The sequence below is a fragment of the Strigops habroptila genome, chromosome W, assembly GCF_004027225.2.
Source record: "Strigops habroptila isolate Jane chromosome W, bStrHab1.2.pri, whole genome shotgun sequence".
NCBI lineage: Eukaryota > Metazoa > Chordata > Aves > Psittaciformes > Psittacidae > Strigops > Strigops habroptila.
The window spans coordinates 35174650-35194765 of NC_044301.2; the positions used below are offsets into that span (position 1 = coordinate 35174650).

Here is a 20116-nt window from a genome sequence, read left to right on the forward strand (position 1 = left end):
CCTCCCCTGGCCGTTACCTCTTGTCCTATCAATTGTTACGTGGACACAACAGCCTGAGAGAGGCGAGGCTGCTGCCACTCCATGTCCCTAGGTCCAAACAGTAGCAAGGCTGAAAATGCATACCTATCAGGGGCACGTAGAGAGCACACATATACACCACATATTATATACATGGCTGGCCACACAGATCACTGACAGGCACTCATGTGAAGAGAGACAGCACCAACAGCCTCATTCTACTCATAGCTGGCCCCTGGATCCCAGTCTCTCCAGCTTCTGGTACCTGGAGAGCCCTTGTGGCCACAGCCCTTCTCCAGTTGCTGGTACAGACAGACCATTGTGCACGTGCGCACACACACACACGGAGCTGGCCGGGACTTTCCAGGTCCTGATAGCTGACCCCTCCCAATGCTCTCACCCTTAGAGATACATGGGCACTCTCACATCCAGACCGGGACCTTAGAGACTCGCGCACCCACTTGCTCCCAGTCTACTTCACCTACTCCCCAGCTAGTCTGGTTTGATCTTCACTAGCGATCACACTCACTCACACACCTGCATTTACTCCAGTTGCTGGCACCACACTCCAACTCACGGTCTGAATCCAGTTGCTGCACTCGTACCCACCTCCTCGTACACATCAAGATGATTATAAATTGCTTATCATGCACACCTGTGATGGGTTGACCTTGGCTGGTCACCAGGTGCCCACCAAGCCGCCCTATCACTCCCCCTCCTCAACAGGACATGGGAGAAAATATGATGAAAAGCTCATAGGTCAAGATGAGGACAGGAAGATCACTCAGCAATTACAGTCACGGGCAAAACACACTCCACTTGGGGAAGATTAATTTAATGTATTGCAAATTAATCACAGAGTAGGATAATGAGAAATAAGAACAAATCTAAAAACACCTTCCCCCCACTGCTCCCTTCTTCCCAGGCTCAACTTCACTCCTAACTCTTCTACCTCCTCCTTCCCTCTCCTTCTTCACTGATCTTGGTGTCTGCAGGGCTGTTTCTTTCACGTATTCTCACTCCTCTCCCAGCTGCTGTTGTGCAGTGGTTTTTACCCTTTCTGTAATATATTATCACAGAGGCACTACCAACATTGCCAATTGGCTCAGCTTTGGCCAGCAGCAGGTCCGTCTTGGAGCCAGCTGGAATTGGCTCTTTCGGACATGAGGGCAGCTTCTGGCGTCTTCTCACAGAAGCCACCCTGCAGTCCCCCAAACCTTGCCACATAAACTCAGTATGTGTCAATAACAGTGGTTGCAGGTTTTTTTCTTGCCATGCATCACAATGTCACAGAATCACAGAATGGTTGAGTTTGGAAGGGACCTCCTGAAGTCATCTGGTCCAACCTCCCTGCTAAAGCAGGGCCACCTAGAGCTGGTTGTCCAGGACCATGTACAGATGGCTTTTGAATATCTCCAAGGTGGGAGGCTCCACAACCTCCCTGGGCAGCTTGTTCCAGTGCTCAGTCACCTTCACAGTAAAAATGTGTTTCCTGATGCTCAGACGGAACCTCCTGTGCTTCTGTTTGTGCCCATTACCTCTGGTCCTGTCACTGGGCACCACTGAAAAGAGCCTGGCTCCATCCTCTTTGCACCCTCCCTTCAGGTGTTTATATACATTGATGAGATCCCCCCTGAACCTTCTCTTCTCCAGGCTAAACTGTCCCAGCTCTCTCAGCCTTTCCTCATAGGAGAGATGCTCCAGTCCCTTAATCATTTCCTAGCATTACAAAGCATATTTTCAGACATGTACATAATTCCTTACAACTGACACTCAAGTTTGTATCCAAGGCTCATCCCAAACACTTGGTATGATTTGCATGACTACACAGAGGACACAAGCATTTTTGCATCCATCGTGAAAGGCCTTGAAGCCAATGAAAGCCCTTTGGCTTCTCCAAGTTTTGCATCGGCTTCCAAAACAGACTATAGCCCCGTAACACTATCATCATCTATTCCTGTTCCTGCTGTCATCCTAGTCAGGTAGCTGGCACTCTGGGACCCAAGAAATACTTTTTTTTAATCCTTCTTCCTAGTGGTCAGGGACTGGTCTCTTTTGCTGTCTCAGCTTGGCATTAGAAGATATGCTTATGCACTGTGTCCCACATTGGCCACACACACCCTGTAAATGAGAGCCTGGCGCAGAGACACCTGCTTAGTGCCAGCCCGTTCCAACTCAACCTGATGTATGTTCACGGCATAGCATTTTGCATAGTGCTAGTACAGATCTAAAAGGAGTAAAATTGATTGACACTACCAAATGGTAGATTTTAAAGGTCCCACCACCTGGCAGATGCGTTCCCCTCTGCGAGTGAATTAAGACTACAGACTCTCACCTCAGCCTTCAGGCAGCACATTTCCAAGGAGAAAACAATGCTGAGTTCAGGCATTACTCTGCCTGGGCAGTCTTCTCAGCACAAGCTGTCAGCACACTCAGCATCAATTGAAACTGAATAGTTATTCTTAAACTGCTATATCAGCACATGCAAGCATTAATCTTTTTCTGAGCATCAGGTGCTTTCAGAATTGTTTAGCTTCCCCCCCCCCCCCCCCAGTTGTTACATTTAGTAGTACTGCAATATATTATGCGGAAGTGTTATTCTCTGATACCACCGTGCTAAGCAGCGTGCAACATAAAACAAAGATAGCCCCTGACCCAAAAGCTCGCAACTTAAGTAATCCGAAATAGTTGTCCAATTTATGTTGCAGCAATAGATTCAGTTTCAATTCACACATTTGGATTCAATGGAAACCCATGGGGATTTTACCAATGGATTTTATTTAATACAGAACAAGGCTTAAAAACAAATATTGTTTATCATTGAGATAAACCCACTGTTTTATAGAAAAATAACTACAAGTAAATTCATGTTCAATTTTGAATTCAGGAATGGTTTTGATTGATCAGCCTATGAGCTCTGTACTGGTATAACATCACCGTTTGTTATACTAGTATAAACAAAGTTTAAGAAGGTGTCCTGATTTCAGTGCAGAAATAAAATTGAACCTTTCTGGAAACACTAGTGTCACTAATATTGGAATTCCTGTATTTAGGGCCAAAATGAGAGAGAGCCTTGTCACTTGCAATGAATTTAGAAAAGGCAAAACATCTTTCCTCTTGACTGTCTTAGGACATGTTCAATTGGACCACTTCTAATAACAAACCTGAAGCTCTGATATTTTCTTCTTAATGAAGTTACTTGCCAATGTGTAATTGTGATGGTGGCTAGTCTCCTAAAGCATTTTGCTTGTGCATAGATTTCTACGTTGTTTCTTATAAATATAATAACATATGGTCAATAGTTTTCCATTGCTTTAAGTGGATTTATGTATTGCAGTTTTCATTATAAGAGTTTTTGTTACCATTGATTTAATTGGTAGACCGTACATATTCAGTACATATTTATTAGCTGTACTTCATATCTATTTTCTTTTTTTTTTTATGTCTTGTAGCATTTGGTACAAGTTAGGTAGGGAGTAGGGCGATAAATTATAATGGCAATTTCTGCATATTTACACTAAATTAGAAGTAGAAAAGCTCCTGATCCTGCCACTTCTGTTTGTATCAAGCTCCTGGGTAAATTTCCCTGTGATAATTTCAAGATGGGCATCTTATATAACATATATGACAGTAAGATCCATTGATCATAGAAGTAATGCAGCTTCAATATCTACCTTCTATTAAAATAGGTATATTGGGATTATGGCTGAAAACAAATGGTGGCAATAAGTTTTCCTTTTGAGCAGGCGTTTTAATAAATCTGGTGTTTATAAAATTATGTATTTTATGTTCAGAGAGTAAAACAGATCGATGCATTTTGGTGGTGTTGAAGACTTTTTTCCAAATGCTTCTTTTTTCATTTTTAACATCTGACAGGTTTCAGGTCATTCAAATACTAGCGTCACAATATTGGAATTCCTGTATTTAGGGCCAAAATGAGAGAGAGCCTTGTCACTTGCAATGAATTTAGAAAAGGCAAAACATCTTTCCTTCTAACACTTTGTTACTTCTTGTATTGCATTTATGTGGCAAGGCTTTGGGGGTGGGGGGGGGCAGGGGAAACCACAGGGGTAGCTGCTCCATTGGATGAAGCCAGTTCCAGCTGGCTCCAAGACAGACCCACTGCTGGCCAAAGCTGAGCCCATCAGTGATGCTGTTGGTGCCTCCCTGATAACATATTGAAGAAAGGGTAAAACATGCTGCACAGCAGCTGCAAGAGAGAGGAGAGAGAAAATGTGAAACAACTTTGCAGACACAAAGATCAGTGAAGAAGGAGGGGGAGGAGGTGTTCCAGGTGCCAGAGCAGAGATTCCCCTGTAGACCATGAAGATGACCATGGTGAAGCAGGCTGTCCCTCCTGCAGCCCATGGAGGACCCCACACTGGAGCAGATATCCACACTGCAGCCTGCGGAGAGCCCACACTGGAGCAGGCTCCTGGCAGGAACCGTGGGCTGTGGAGAGGAGCCCACACTGGAGAAGGTTTTTCTGGCAGGACCTGTGTCCCTGCAGGTGACCCAGGCTGGAGCAGTCTGTTCCTGAAGCACTGCACCCCGTGGAAAGGACCCATGCTAGAACAATTCTTAAAGAACTGCAGCCTGTGGGAAGGACCCACAATGGAGCAGTTTGTGAGGACTGTATCCCATGGGAGGGACCTCATGCTGGAGCAGAAGAACAGCCATGAGGAGGAAGGAGTGGCAGAGACAAAGCATTATGAACTGACTGCATCCCCCGTTCCCCAACCTCCCCTGTGCTGCTCGGTGGGGGAGGAGGTAGAAGAGTCAGGAGTGAAGTTGAGCCTGGGAAGAAGGGGGTGGGGGGAAGGTGGTTTTAGTTTTGTCTTTGTTTCTCACTGCCCTACTGTATTTTCAGTTGGCAATAAGTTAAATTAACCTTCCCCAAGTCAAGTCTAGTTTGCCCATGACAGTAACTGCTGAGTGATCTCCCTGTCCTTATGTTGACTCACAAGGTTTTTTGTTGTATTTTCTCCCCCCCTGCCCTGCTGAGGAGGGGGAGTGAGAGAGCAGCTGGGTGGGCACCTGGTGACCAGCAAGGTCAACCCACCGCTTGAATGTTCCTTCTGTCCCAGGTATGGGAAATATTTCGAAGCTATAATATGTCACTGTTAACATTTTCAGAACATGATTAGTCTTGCCATAACATAATTGAACAACATTGACACTGAGCACCTACTGTAACAAACCGCATTCCACAATTCTGGCAATATTAACAACACAAGCAGCAATGTCAAGATAATATCTACATTCAGTTTATAAGATAAGCTATTTTTCGCCATAACAAACTGAGAAGTAATGCAATGAATAACTTCCAAAAGTAACCTGACCCCAACAGTCAGCTTGCATTTTAACTGCTGATTTATATTAGCTAGCTGTCACAAATAACTCCCCTAAAACAGTTCCCAAAGTGGGCAAACAGGGAAAGGAAGAGGAAAAACAACATGTCTGTTTCTCACTTCCTCTACCCTATCTCTCTCTCTAGCTTTTTCCTCTATCTCGCCTTTTCATTCACTCTCGGTCTCGCACTCACATTCTCGCCTTTGCTGTCTCTGTCTCTCTCTTGCTCCCTCCCTCAATCTCACTGTCTCTCCCTTAATCACTTTCTTGCTCCCTTCCTCTATTTTTTTTGCTCTAGCACTCACATGGTTTCTTGCTTTCTCTTCGTCGAGCTCTCTCTTTTCCTCTCTTGCCTTCTTTCTCTCTCTGTCTCTTGCACTTGCACCCCACTTTCCCTCTCTCACTTGCTCTGCATCTATATCTCCCCCACTTCAACTCACTTTGGTCTCTTGTGCTCTTTCTCACGCTTCCTCTCTCCCTCACGCTTCTGCTGTCTCTCTCGGTTTGCCTGTCCCCTGTCCTGCTCTCCCTCTCCCCTCCCCCCCTTCTCACTGTTTCTCCCTCCCTTTCTCTTGCTCTCTTCCAATCTTACCCTCCCTCTCTGTCCTTCTCTCTCCTCATCTCTCTCCCCCCATCTTTCTTTTAGTAGCTCTCTTTTCCAGTCTTCTTTCTCCCCGTTCCTCTTTTCCTCTCCCTCTTTTTCCTCATTCTTCCCCCTTCTGTTTCTTTCTCTGTCTTTTTCTAACATTTCCTTTCTCCTTCTTTGTCTCTCTTTTGCTCTCTTTCTTTCTCTCTCTTTAAAAATCTCTCACCATCTCTTTCTCACCCCCTATTTATCTATTTCCCCTTTGTTTTCTCTCTCCCCCCCCCACCTTTCTCTGTTGTGGGTTAACGCTGGTAGGCAGCTAAGCCCCACAACAGCCCACTCACTCAGTCCCTCCCAATGGGAGAGGGAAGAGAATCAGAAGGGTAAAAGTGAGAAAATTCATGGGTTAAGATAAAGACAGTTCAGTAGGGAAAGCAAAAGATGTACGTACAAGCAAAGCAAAATAAGGAATTTGTTTACTACTTCCCATCTTACTTTTCCAGGAAAGCAGGGCTTCATCACATGTAATGGTTACTTGGGAAGGACAAATGCCAAATCTCCAAACTTCCCCCCTTCCTCCTTCTTCCCCACAGCTTTTATTGCTGATCACAATGTCATATAGTATGGAATATCCCTTCGGTCAGTTGGGGTCAGCTGTCCTGGCTGTGTCACCTCCCAACTTCTTGTGCACCCCCAGCCTACTCGCTGGGGTGGGCAGAGTGAGAAACAGAGGCGGTCTTGATGCTGTGTAAGCACTGCTCAGCAATAGCTAAAACATCGTGTGCTATCAACACTATTTCGGTCACAAATCCAAAACACAGCACCATACGAGCTCCTCTGAAGTAACTCTGTCCCAGTCAAAACCAGTACATTGCCCTTTCTTGATCTTGCCAACTCCCCAACAACATTTTTTGACTTAAAAAAAAAAACCAAAGAAGAAACGGGACAATAAAAGTCTAATTGGAAAAAAAAAAAACAACCCCAAAGAAACACATTTTCCACTGGAATTTTCCATACCTATTTTATCTATATCACTCTCGATAAATTTAACTCACAAACACAATAAATGAAAGCTGTTATCAACACAGAATATCAACAACTGTAACTGTTGTTAAAAGACATTTTATGGTATCCCACTGTGTTTTAGCAAAGTTAAATGAAAACACTGAAATTGACTTGCAATACTACAATAAGCGTTGTGGCACAAATTTCTCTACATAAATCCTTCAGATTAAAAGGCAAAGCATTCCTGACAATCTGTGACAGAGTGAAATCCAACCAGCACTCAACATATCAAAGACCAGGAAGCTCCATTCCATTAAATATTTAGGTCCTTCAAATACAAAACCAAAGCAGCAAAGCAAGACAGACAGAACCAACCAACCAACCAACCAACCAACCAGAACAACCTTACCTTTCACAAGCTCGGACAGTCCATGCAGCAATTATCCATAATGAGATACTAAAAACCAACAGTACAGTTCCTGGACATATTGTCATTAAAGTCTTCATAACAAAACGGGTATTGAAGTTTATCTTATTAACGCTCCAATGCTTCTAGATGATGCATCAGTGAAAAGTTTGCTATGCAAAAGCATAACTCTGGCAATAAGATACAGCCTTAAGAACATTGGTATAGATAAAATAATATCCACATCAGCTGTTGTTGTGGATGGAGCATAAGAAAAGGCAAGCCGGGCTGTCCATGTGAATGTATAGTTCCCAGGTATGGGATGTATAGCACATACAAGTATTTCCAAGCAGATAAAGAAAATACGCTCATAAGTCATGGCTATTCTCCAGTCATCTGCTCCATTGTCCACCCATGAATAACTGAAATGATAAAATATAAGGTTAACTTTAGTATGCCATTAACAAACTTTGTTATAATTCCATTTTAAAATAATAATACCATTGTTTTCAGAGCTGCTAATGACCAATAAACCCAAAAGAAAGATGCCATTTCAGCAAATGACATTACTAAGTCACTACTAAGTGAATTCAATTTTGGTTAAGCCAAAATTAATGTTTCTGTGCACTATTTTAAAAACTGTATATGAAACTGAATTTCGACATATTATTTAATAAGATCTTTTCATATTTTTGTTTTTCACTTTTGATAAAACTCTGCCAATTTAAACCTCATTCCTTCAAAATCAATTGCTTATTCAAAGTTCATAGAATTAAGAAAAAATTAAGAAAGGTTTTTTTCAGGATGGAAATCTAAATTACAAATTGAAAATACTTTCTGCACTACAACATTAAGACTTCTTTAGAGCACATCAGTGCTTCAGACCAGAGATATTAACACTTCAGTAGAACTATTCAAGCTTTCTTCAAACTTCAGGTACCAATATAGACCATCACAGGCTGTAAAACCATCCAAGAAATTACATAAAGACTCTAAAAGATAGACCATAGTGAAAAATCAGTTTAACTGTACCTCAGCTACTAGCAATACCTGAACTAGCTGTTTTAAAGCTAGGTTGACAATGTCTAAATGAACTGTAGTCACATCTTAAGAAAAAGAAAAAGAAAAAGAAAAAGAAAAAGAAAAAGAAAAAGAAAAAGAAAAAGAAAAAAGAAAAAGAAAAAGAAAAAAGAGAAAAAGCAGAGGCCGGCAAACACCAGAGTAGCCTAGGCAGCCAGGTGGGGTCTATTAGCAGCTGAAAATTAAATGCACATGTATGTATGTCCTTGCAGAATCAAAGCCTTTGCCTTCAGTTTACCACCCAGGAATAAAAGTAATAAAACACTTCACGCTGTTTAGTAAATGTTGTTCCCAAAGATTTATTAATTACTTAATTGAACAATATTTGTCAGTAGCAGAGAGTAGGGATATGCAAGGTAACTTTTCAAAAAAGTAACAGAAGACCTTCACACCACATCCTGTCTGAATCTAGACAAGGCTGTTCAGTAAATATGTAATCGGAAATAAAAAACTTTTGCAGGATTTTTAAAGTTAGATTATTCAAAAACTTAGAAGTAATTTAAGGGGTGGCAAGGTGAAATACACAAAGAATGTCCTTCTGAACATAAGTATTTCCAGCATGATACACACCACTTAGAGGGCCAAACAAGCAATTCCTCATCTGCGTTGCTTTTTGCCCCTTTCCATCCTTCAAAAGTTTAGAAATGCGAGCCTGAACTCTCTGTATATGTCCTTCAGAGATCCAAAACCACATTCTACCTCTTCCTCCCAACATATTCAGTTTGTCTTCCAGAAAATTGCTCTAGTTCTTTGTTTAAGAGAGTGATAACAAGTTAACTTTACTGTAGTTGGACTGGCACTAAAAGAAAGAAGTTAGCCACAGTTAGAAACAAACAAAACAAACAAACAAAAAAACAAAAGCAAACAAAAAAAAAAGCAACCCAAATTATTTTATTTTTGGACCTGTTTTCTGTTCCTTCATGTTCCTTCTCTTTACCTTAGGTATAGTTATTACCTCCACTGCAATACTATTAAAACCAAAGATAGTGTTAAAATAAGCTAAAGAAACACACTCAGTGAATTCAATGTATGCAACATGAGCACATACACTTTCTTTTCCCTGTGGTCTTTCTGAAGACTTTGTATGCTAGATATAAAAATTAAATTCATACTGTTAGGAAGGCAAATCTATCTATTTACTACCGAAAGACAGTTGGTTTGCATTTAGCAAATGTATTATTTGATATTAAGGGGCAAAGGGGAAAACTTTCAAAATAGAGGCTCAAGTGCATTTGATTCTTGTGATTAGCCTGTAAATGCTGTCAGATCACTCAAATGGCAAAAGAGCTATAAAGAGGTCCAGGTATTTACAGCACCCAGAATACCGATGAATAGTAACCATACTGAATATGAGACAGATAATATCAAATTCCGTCAAACATTGTGTGGTTTTCTGAAGAAAAGAATAAATGAATGACAGCTGACCATTTCAGTTCTCAGATACATATCAAATAGATGTTAAATCAGAAGTGCTTTAAAATGTCTTTTAAAGTTGCAGAATATGCTGGAAAAGCAACAGTCTTTTGTCCTCCCTTTTTACCTACTGTCTTCACAGATTTCAATGTGAATACTATATGCAGAAAGGCAATTCAAGCAAAATGATACCTTAAATATTGATTCAATTCAAAAGATGAGAATAGAAGAATGTTGAGTTAAACATCAAAATTTGATCTTACAATTTTCATAAAATTATATTTAATCACTTCTTAAAAAAACTTGGCACTGGCCCACCTCTCAAGTGTGTCAAGGTCCCTCTGGATGGCATCCCTTCCCTCCAGCGTATTGACCGAATCACATAGCTTTGTGTCATCAGCAAACTTGCTGAGGGCACACTCAGTCCCGCTGTCCATGTCGCCGACAAAGATGTTAAACAGGATCGGTCCCAACACCGACCCCTGAGGGACACCACTTGTCACTAGTCTCTCCTAATGCTTTATCTTTAATCATTCTGCCATTTCTTGCTTATGTATTACAATATCGAATTATTTAAAAAAGGTGCAATTTGGTTTTCGGTAAGAGCAAAGATGGTTAAGACCTTGCAGCAGTAGTTTGGCTTGGTGTTCAAATACGAATTTCCAAATGATGGTGTATGAAATCTTTTCCACAGTGTTGTACCTACTACTACTTTCGTTTTCTTCCTAGTAGCTGGTGCAGTGCTGTGTTTTGGCTTTAGTCTGAGAATAATGCTGATAACGCACCGATGGTTTAGTTGTTGCTCAGTAGCACTTACCCAGACCAAGGACTCACGCTCTGCCAGTGAGGAGGGGCACAAGAAGCTGGGAGGGAGTAGAGACAGGACACCTGACCCGAACTAGCCAAAGGGGTATTCCATACCACAGCATCTCATGCTCGGTATGTAAACTGGGGGAGTTACCCCAAAGGGCCAGGTCGCTGCTCGGGTTGGGCTGGGTATCGGTTGGCGGGTGGTGAGCGATTGTATTGTGCATCGCTGCTGGTTATTAGTTGGGGGTTTGGTTTTTTTTTGCTTTCCTTTCCCCTTCTACTTTTATATCTCTGTCTCTCCTTGCTATTTCCTTTTTTATTATCATTATTAGTAGTAGTATATTTTGTTTTATTTTAACCTGCAGGTTTTACATAAGTTCAATACTTCTCTGAATGCCTCCTGGGAAGGGGGAAGGTGTGGGGGAGGTGATTGAGTGGCTGCGTGGTACTTAGTTACCAGCTGGGCTTAAACCATGACAGAATGCTAAGTGGAAGAAGAGGGAAGAGAACTCCAGTGACACAAAAGTTGTCACTCGCCACCTCCTCTGGATAGACTGATGCCCAGCCAGTTCCTGAGCAAAAGAGGGCAAACCCCCTAAAGCCCCTTCTTTTCCCTTTTATTGCTGAGCATGACGTTATATGTCATGGAATAGCTCTTTGGTTGGGTCAGGTCATCTGCCCAGTTCCCTCCTAGCCTATTGCGCAACCCTTCCTCCCCCAGTCTATTCACTAGGAGGACAGAGTGAGAAAGAGAGATGGCTTGATCCTGTGCAAACACTGTTCAGCAGTAGCTGGAATATTAGTGTGTTAGCAGTACTGTTTTGATAAAAAATCCAAAACACAGCACTATATGAGCTGCTTTGAAGAAAATTAACCGTATCCTAGCCAGGCCTAGTACATATCACAGAATCACAGAATCACAGACTGGTTTGGGTTGGAAAGGGCCTTAAGATCATCTAGTTCCAACCCCCTGCCATGGGCAGGGACACGTCACATTAAACCATGTCACCGAAGCTCTGTCCGACCTAGCCTTGAACACCGCCAGGGATGGAGCATTCACAACTTCCTTGGGCAACCCATTCCAGTGCCTCACCACCCTCACAGTAAAGAACATCTTCCTTATATCTAATCTAAGCTTCCCCTGTTTAAGTTTGAACCCGTTACCCCTTGTCCTACCACTACAGTCCCTAATGAAGAGTCCCTCCCCAGCATCCTTATAGGCCCCCTTCAGATACTGGAAGGCCACTATGAGGTCTCCATGCAGCCTTCGCTTCTCCAGGCTGAACAGCCCCAACTTCCTCAGTCTGTCTTCATACGGGAGGTGCTCCAGCCACCTGATCATCCTCGTGGCCCTCCTCTGGACTTGCTCCAACAGCTCCATGTCCTTCTTATGTTGAGGATGCCAGAACTGTACACAACACTCCAAGCGAGGTCTTACGAGAGCAGAGTAGAGGGGTAGGATCGCCTCCTTTGACCTGCTGGTCACGCTTCTTTTGATGCAGCCCAGGATAAGGTTGGCTTTCTGGGCTGCGAGCGCACACTGCCAGCTCATGTTAAGATTCTCATCAACCAACACCCCCAAGTCCTTCTCCGCAGGGCTGCTCTCAATCTCTTCTCTGCCCAACCTATAGATGTGCCTGGGATTGCCCCGACCCAGGTGTAGGACCTTGCACTTGGCTTGGTTGAACTTCATGAGGTTGGCATTGGCCCACCTCCCAAGCGTGTCCAGGTCCCTCTGGATGGCATCCCTTCCCTCCAGCGTATTAACCGGTCCACACAACTTGGTGTTGTCGGCAAACTTGCGGAGTGCACACTCAATCCCACTTTCCATGTCGCTGACAAAGATGTTGAACAAGATTGGTCCCAACACTGACCCCTGAGGGACACCACTCATTACTGGTCTCCAATAGGACTGAGCCGTTTACCATAACTCTTTGTGTGCGGCCATCGAGCCAGTTCTTTATCCACTGAGTGGTCCATCTATCAAATGTATGTCTCTCCAATTTAGAGACAAGGATGTCGTGTGGGACCTTGTTAAATGCTGTCTTTGTAGATGACATCAACTGCTCTGCCCCTATCCATCAGTTCTGTAGCCCCATCATAGAAGGCCACCAAATTGGTCAGGCAGGATTTGCCCTTAGTGAAGCCATGTTGGCTGTCACCAACCACCTTGTTCTTTTTCATGTGCTTTCCAGGAGTATCTGCTCCAAGATTCTGCCAGGCACAGAGGTGAGACTGACTCATCTGTAGTTCCCTGGGTCTTCCACCTTCCCCTTCTTGAAAATGGGGGTTATATTTAACTTTTTCCAGTCGTCGGGAACTTCACCTGACTGCCATGATTTTTCAAATATGATGGACAGTGGCTTAGCAACTTCATTCGCCAGCTCCTTCAGAACCTGCGGATGGATTTCATCAGGTCCCATGGACTTGTGCACATTCAGGTTCTTAAGATGGTCTTGAACCTGATCCTCTCCTACAGTGGGCCTAAGGTCTCCATTCTCATAGTCCCTGCATCTGCCTTCCAAGACTTGGGTGGTGTGGTCAGAGCATTTGCCAGTGAACTCTGAGGCAAAGAAGTCATTGAGAACCTCAGCCTTCTCCAAATCCAGGGTAGCCAGTTCTCCCGATAGCTTCCTGAGAGGGCCCACATTGTCCCTATTCTGTCTTTTGTTAGCAACATACCTATAGAAGCCTTTCCTGTTATCTTTCACATCCCTTGCCAGATTTAATTCTAACTGGGCCTTAGCTTTCCTGACCTGGTCCCTCGCTTCCCAGGCAATATCCCTGTATTCTTCCCAGGCTGCCTGTCCTCGCTTCCATCTTTTATAAGCTTCTTTTTTCCCCTCTAATTTTCCTCAGCAGCTCCTTATCCATCCATGGAGGTCTCCTGGCCCTCCTGCTGCATTTCCTTCTAGTCGGGACGCAACACTCCTCAGCTTGGAGCAAGTGATCCTTGAATATCAGCCAGCAGTCTTGGGCCCCCCTGCCCTCTAGGGCTTTAACCCATGGAACCTTACTAAGCAGGTTCCTGAAGAGGCCAAAGTCTGCTCTCTTGAAGTCCAGGGCAGTGAGCTTGCTGCATGCCCTTCTCACTGTCCTGAGGATCTCGAACTCTACCATCTCATGATCGCTACAGCCAAGGCTTCCCTGGAGCGTCACATTTCCAACCAGCCCCTCCCTTTTTGTGAGCATGAGATCAAGCATGGCACCTCTCCTTGTCAGCTCCTCTATTACTTGCAAGAGGAAGTTGTCTTCCACACAATCGAGGAGCATCCTGGATTGCTTGTGCCTGGCCATACCATCCCTCCAACAGATATCAGGATGGTTGAAGTCCCCCGTGAGGACAAGGGCCTGCGAGTGTGAGGCTGCCCCTATCTCTCCATAGAGGGCTTCATCCACAGAGTCCTCTTGATCAGGCGGTCTGTAACAGATCCCCACAGTACTGTCCCCCATCGCTGTTCTCCCTTTGACCCTGACTCCTGCTAGTATCTGAAACAGCACAGTGAGGATTACATACCTAGAAATTATTGATATCCCTTTCCTAATAATTAGCCCTGCTAAGTTTTTTGTTGTGCCCCTCCCCCATCTTGCTGAGCAGAGAGATCTGAGAGGCTGGGTGGGTATTTGGCTGTTAGCCTAGGTCAATCCACCACACACCGGTTAGTGAGATTTCTTTCGGACAGCACAAAAATTTAATGGATCTTTTCATTGTAAAAAAATTGTTTTCCTTTTTTTTTTTTTTTTTTTCAGGTACCTTGATCAGCAGAATGTTACAAGCAAGTTCCTTGGAGCAATGTGGTTGATTTCAATAACATTTATATCCATTGGATATGGTGACATGGTACCTAATACATACTGTGGGAAAGGAGTCTGTTTATTTACTGGAATCATGGTGAGTTTTTCAAAATTTATTCACTGGATATGAGATCAAGTTTGTTGGAATTAATCCCTAAACTCATGGTAATAATAACTGTGCAAACACTCTTTTTAAATATTCTTCTAGTGTATGCTAATATCTGAAACAGCACAGTGAGGATTACATACCTAGAAATTACTGATACCCCTTTCCTAATAATTTGCCCTGCTATCCAGAGAAAATGCACAGCATGACATTCAGTCAGTGGGACATAAAAGACCGTTGCCCTACATCTGCTATGGAAAACAGCAGGTATGTCATAGAGAAAGTGTGCTATAATCTCAGAACTAAGTGATCCTACTAGCATAATCACAGGTAACATTCCCTAAGAGGCAATGCTTCCTAGCACAAATGTGTCCATGTAGCCTATCTTATTTCTTTCCAGGTATGAAATGCATTCACTGAATTTCAGAAAGCACTAAGTGATTATTTTTGTTTTCTGAATTTGTGGTAAGTACTTGGCACTTCCCACAATAAAGTCTTTAGAAAAACTGATTCTGCAACCACAGATATGTAAACACTCAGCAATTCATAAAGTGAAACATTACCTGAATTTCCCTTGCATGGTATACTATAACGAGCCCAAGCAGGATAATAGTGGAGAAACTAATAAGGCATTTTAGAGCGAGGGAATACAGAGAGTCCTGCAACAGAAAGACACCACCGTCCGTCAGAGACCCACACGGACGGGACCCTTCCCGCCCCACTGGGCTCCTCCCCAGCCCCACTGCGAGCAGCGGACTGGGAGGGGAGGGAGGGTCGCCTCGCCTTACGGGATCGGGGGATGCCTCATGGTGGGACCGGGGGAGGGGAGACACATCGCCTCATGGTTGCGGAACCGCGGCGGGGGGGGTGTGCATCTCGTCTCAGGGCGGAGGACCGGTGGGCCCCACACGGCGGTGCCGGGGGATCAGGGCAGCTCTCCTCAGGGCGAGGGACGCCTCACAGCAGGGCCGGGCGAGGGCCGAACAGTCCTGCCGCGCTGGGCTCTTAAGAGAAACGAAGTGATGCTGGGGTCGGACGGCAGCCGCCTTTCCGCGAGTACGGCGGCGCGGGGCGGCTAGACCGTACGGATTCGAACGGCTGACAGGAGAGTGCAGCTGCCTCGCCCGCGGGCCGAGGCGGGCACGGAGCCCGCGGCAGGGGCACGGGGTGTGGGTGGGGTGTGGGTCGGGCTGCGTCGACGGCGCCGAGAGCTAGAGGAAGGCGGTCCGACGGTGTAGCAGGTACCTTCGTGTAGGCGCCCCAGGATAGCTCTGTCTCGATCACCATGACTACGATGCCGAACATGCCGAAGATGAGCGCGTAGTCGCTGAGGCGCTTGCGCTTCTCGAAGAGCGCCCGGCGGTGCCCCAGCTTGTAGCCGATGTTCTGGTTCTTCTTGCTGGACTTGGCCCCGCCGTTGCTCGTGCCGCCGGGGCCGTAGAGCGCCAGGTTGTTGGAGTTGTGCTCCTCGGGCTTGGAGACCACGATCTCAGGGGCAGCGGCTATAGGGCTGGCGAGCGGCGGCTGGAGCGGCTGAGACTCGAAGTCAAGCTCGTGCAGGTTCCTGCGGGATGAGTTCGGGTTGCTGAGCGGCCGCATGATGCCGCCATTGTACCTGCAGCTGCTCATGGCTATTTCGGCGAAGGGATTGCTCTCCCGACGCTGCTGATAGTGGCGATGGTGAGTGCTGCCGCTGCTGACACTGCTGCTAGGACTGGCTGCTTGCTGATGCTGCAGGCTATGGCACTGGTGGTACTGGTGGAGCTGCCTGGACGAGCCGGCATGGCTGGAGGGGGTGAGCTCACTGACGTTCAACTGGCTGTCCTGCCGGGAGGAGGCGGAAATAGAAAGCGGAGAGGAGTGAGTCCTGAAGGCACCCGAGAAGGGCAAAGAAGTAGGGAGCAGCGAGGGCACGTTATCCCCCTCTGCTGTCGCAGCGGACCCAAAGTAGGTGCAGTTGTTGCACTGGAGGCATGGGCTCTCCTGCTGCTGCTGTGGCTGCTGGAGAAGACTCCGCTTGTCCTGGCCGTGCTGCTGTTCGGAGCAGAAGCCCGTCTGGAACTGTAATGGTGTTTCCATGTCAGAGGCGTTAAAGCCGCAGGAGGACCAGGTGGTACACCCTCCGCAATGCGTTATGGTCGGCAGGGGGGAGTCCTGTTGCCGCCACGAAGGGCCCATCCTGGCTTCCGTAGAATCCAGACTCTGCGTCCGATTGGTCAGGCAGACCAAAACAAGGACCATCTCGTCGAGGGAGATCGGCTGCGCTGTAAGGTAGTGGAGAGACCCCCGATCCGCCCTGCCACCGTCTCCCGCCACGCCCGCAAGTAAAGGTTACCCTTGCCCCCAGCCCTGCCGCCGGCGTGCCCTACGCCACGGAAACCTGGGGGGTCCCGAGGTGGGCGGGGAGAGCATTCGCTGAGCTCGCTTCCGGGATCGCCCTCTGCGAGGAAAGGGCCGCCGCGGCGGGGCTTTCCGGCCCCAACGCCGCCGCACACGTCTGCGCCGTCTCCAGAACACGGGCACTGTGCTGCCCTCCGGAGCTGTCCAGCGATGCCCCGCCGCTTCGCGGAGACGTGCAAAAACATCAGCGCCCTCGCTCCGAGGCCCTTGCCGCGGCCCTAGAGAGGAGACGGTCCTCGGGGCCTGGCTGCTGCCTCGGGCCGTGCCCACAGGCCATAAGAGAGGTCACAGGAGATCTCTTTTCTGAAATTCGTGAGAGCCAAGAGCCCGGGACACAGCTCACTGCTTTCCAGGGCCCTCAGGGCCCGAGGTGACAGTGAGAACTAACTGCGCGGGGGCCATCCTTTGTCATTTGGTTGCATAAAGTAATTTCTCATATTTTTCAGACCTATAATAAAGGTCATTCTTTTTCTGAACTAAAAAGGAAAAATATAGTCACTGGAAGTTTCAAAGGGATTTTGGTCATCACCTGAGGATGCAATACAAGGTGATTTGGAGTTTGGGCCAGGTGTCCAGGCTGCAAGGGCACACTGCTGGCTCATTGTCAACCTATCATCCACCAATACTCCCAGGTCCTTCTCAGTTGAACTGCTCTCTAGTAGGTCAGCCCCCAACATGTAATGGTACTTGGGGTTCTTCCTCCCCAGATGCAGTACACTACGCTTGCCGTTGTTGAACTTCATTAGGTTTCCTCACTCCCAATTTTTCTACATGTCCCCCCAAGCATCAAAGAGGGGATGGGGGTTACAGGAACAACATCCTTGTCTCTAAATTGGAGAGACATCAATTTGATAGATGGACCACTCAGTGGTTAAAGAATTGGATGGATGGCCACACACAAAGAGTTGTGGTCATTGGCTCAAGGGCCAGTTGGAAAACAGTAATGAGTGGTGTCCCTTGAGAGGTGGGCCAATGCCAACCTCATAAAGTTCAACCAAGCCAAGTGCAAGGTCCTACACCTGGGTCAGGGCAATCCCAGGCACATCTATAGGTTGGGCAGAGAAGAGATTGAGAGCAGCCCTGCGGAGAAGGACTTGGGGGTGTTGGTTGATGAGAAACTTAACATGAGCTGGCAGTGTGCGCTCGCAGCCCAGAAAGCCAACCTTATCCTGGGCTGCGTCAAAAGAAGCGTGACCAGCAGGTCAAAGGAGGCGATCCTACCCCTCTACTCTGCTCTCGTAAGACCTCGCTTGGAGTGTTGTGTACAGTTCTGGCATCCTCAACATAAGAAGGACCCACACCCCACCCACACCCCATGCCCCTGCCGCGGGCTCCGTGCCCGCCTCGGCCCGTGGGCGAGGCAGCTGCACTCTCCTGTCAGCCGTTCGAATCCGTGCGGTCTAGCCGCCCCGCGCCGCCGTACTCGCGGAAAGGCGGCTGCCGTCCGACCCCAGCATCACTTCGTTTCTCTTAAGAGCCCAGCGCGGCAGGACTGTTCGGCCCTCGCCCGGCCCTGCTGTGAGGCGTCCCTCGCCCTGAGGAGAGCTGCCCTGATCCCCCGGCACCGCCGTGTGGGGCCCACCGGTCCTCCGCCCTGAGACGAGATGCACACCCCCCCCGCCGCGGTTCCGCAACCATGAGGCGATGTGTCTCCCCTCCCCCGGTCCCACCATGAGGCATCCCCCGATCCCGTAAGGCGAGGCGACCCTCCCTCCCCTCCCAGTCCGCTGCTCGCAGTGGGGCTGGGGAGGAGCCCAGTGGGGCGGGAAGGGTCCCGTCCGTGTGGGTCTCTGACGGACGGTGGTGTCTTTCTGTTGCAGGACTCTCTGTATTCCCTCGCTCTAAAATGCCTTATTAGTTTCTCCACTATTATCCTGCTTGGGCTCGTTATAGTATACCATGCAAGGGAAATTCAGGTAATGTTTCACTTTATGAATTGCTGAGTGTTTACATATCTGTGGTTGCAGAATCAGTTTTTCTAAAGACTTTATTGTGGGAAGTGCCAAGTACTTACCACAAATTCAGAAAACAAAAATAATCACTTAGTGCTTTCTGAAATTCAGTGAATGCATTTCATACCTGGAAAGAAATAAGATAGGCTACATGGACACATTTGTGCTAGGAAGCATTGCCTCTTAGGGAATGTTACCTGTGATTATGCTAGTAGGATCACTTAGTTCTGAGATTATAGCACACTTTCTCTATGACATACCTGCTGTTTTCCATAGCAGATGTAGGGCAACGGTCTTTTATGTCCCACTGACTGAATGTCATGCTGTGCATTTTCTCTGGATAGCAGGGCAAATTATTAGGAAAGGGGTATCAGTAATTTCTAGGTATGTAATCCTCACTGTGCTGTTTCAGATATTAGCATACACTAGAAGAATATTTAAAAAGAGTGTTTGCACAGTTATTATTACCATGAGTTTAGGGATTAATTCCAACAAACTTGATCTCATATCCAGTGAATAAATTTTGAAAAACTCACCATGATTCCAGTAAATAAACAGACTCCTTTCCCACAGTATGTATTAGGTACCATGTCACCATATCCAATGGATATAAATGTTATTGAAATCAACCACATTGCTCCAAGGAACTTGCTTGTAACATTCTGCTGATCAAGGTACCTGAAAAAAAAAAAAAAAAAAGGAAAACAATTTCTTTACAATGAAAAGATCCATTAAATTTTTGTGCTGTCCGAAAGAAATCTCACTAACCGGTGTGTGGTGGATTGACCTAGGCTAACAGCCAAATACCCACCCAGCCTCTCAGATCTCTCTGCTCAGCAAGATGGGGGAGGGGCACAACAAAAAACTTAGCAGGGCTAATTATTAGGAAAGGGATATCAATAATTTCTAGGTATGTAATCCTCACTGTGCTGTTTCAGATACTAGCAGGAGTCAGGGTCAAAGGGAGAACAGCGATGGGGGACAGTACTGTGGGGATCTGTTACAGACCGCCTGATCAAGAGGACTCTGTGGATGAAGCCCTCTATGGAGAGATAGGGGCAGCCTCACACTCGCAGGCCCTTGTCCTCACGGGGGACTTCAACCATCCTGATATCTGTTGGAGGGATGGTATGGCCAGGCACAAGCAATCCAGGATGCTCCTCGATTGTGTGGAAGACAACTTCCTCTTGCAA

The 20116-nt window shown here is 46.4% G+C and overlaps 2 protein-coding genes across 2 annotated transcripts in view; one reads left to right on the forward strand and one right to left on the reverse strand.

The window, feature by feature from the left end:
• Positions 1-7366: 7366 nt before the first annotated feature.
• Positions 7367-16812, reverse strand: LOC115619017 (small conductance calcium-activated potassium channel protein 2-like). Its single transcript, XM_030511032.1, is given in 4 exon segments — positions 7367-7500; positions 7503-7789; positions 15130-15230; positions 15817-16812. Coding segments are annotated over 4 exon segments (1518 nt in total).
• Positions 16813-18286: 1474 nt separating this feature from the next.
• LOC115619018 (small conductance calcium-activated potassium channel protein 2-like) overlaps positions 18287-20116 on the forward strand; it is an 85900-nt gene continuing 84070 nt past the window's right edge. The window contains exons 1-2 of the mRNA XM_030511033.1: positions 18287-18364; positions 18792-18887. Of these exons, the coding sequence (XP_030366893.1) occupies positions 18287-18364; positions 18792-18887 (174 nt within the window). The remainder of the gene's footprint in view (positions 18365-18791; positions 18888-20116) is intronic.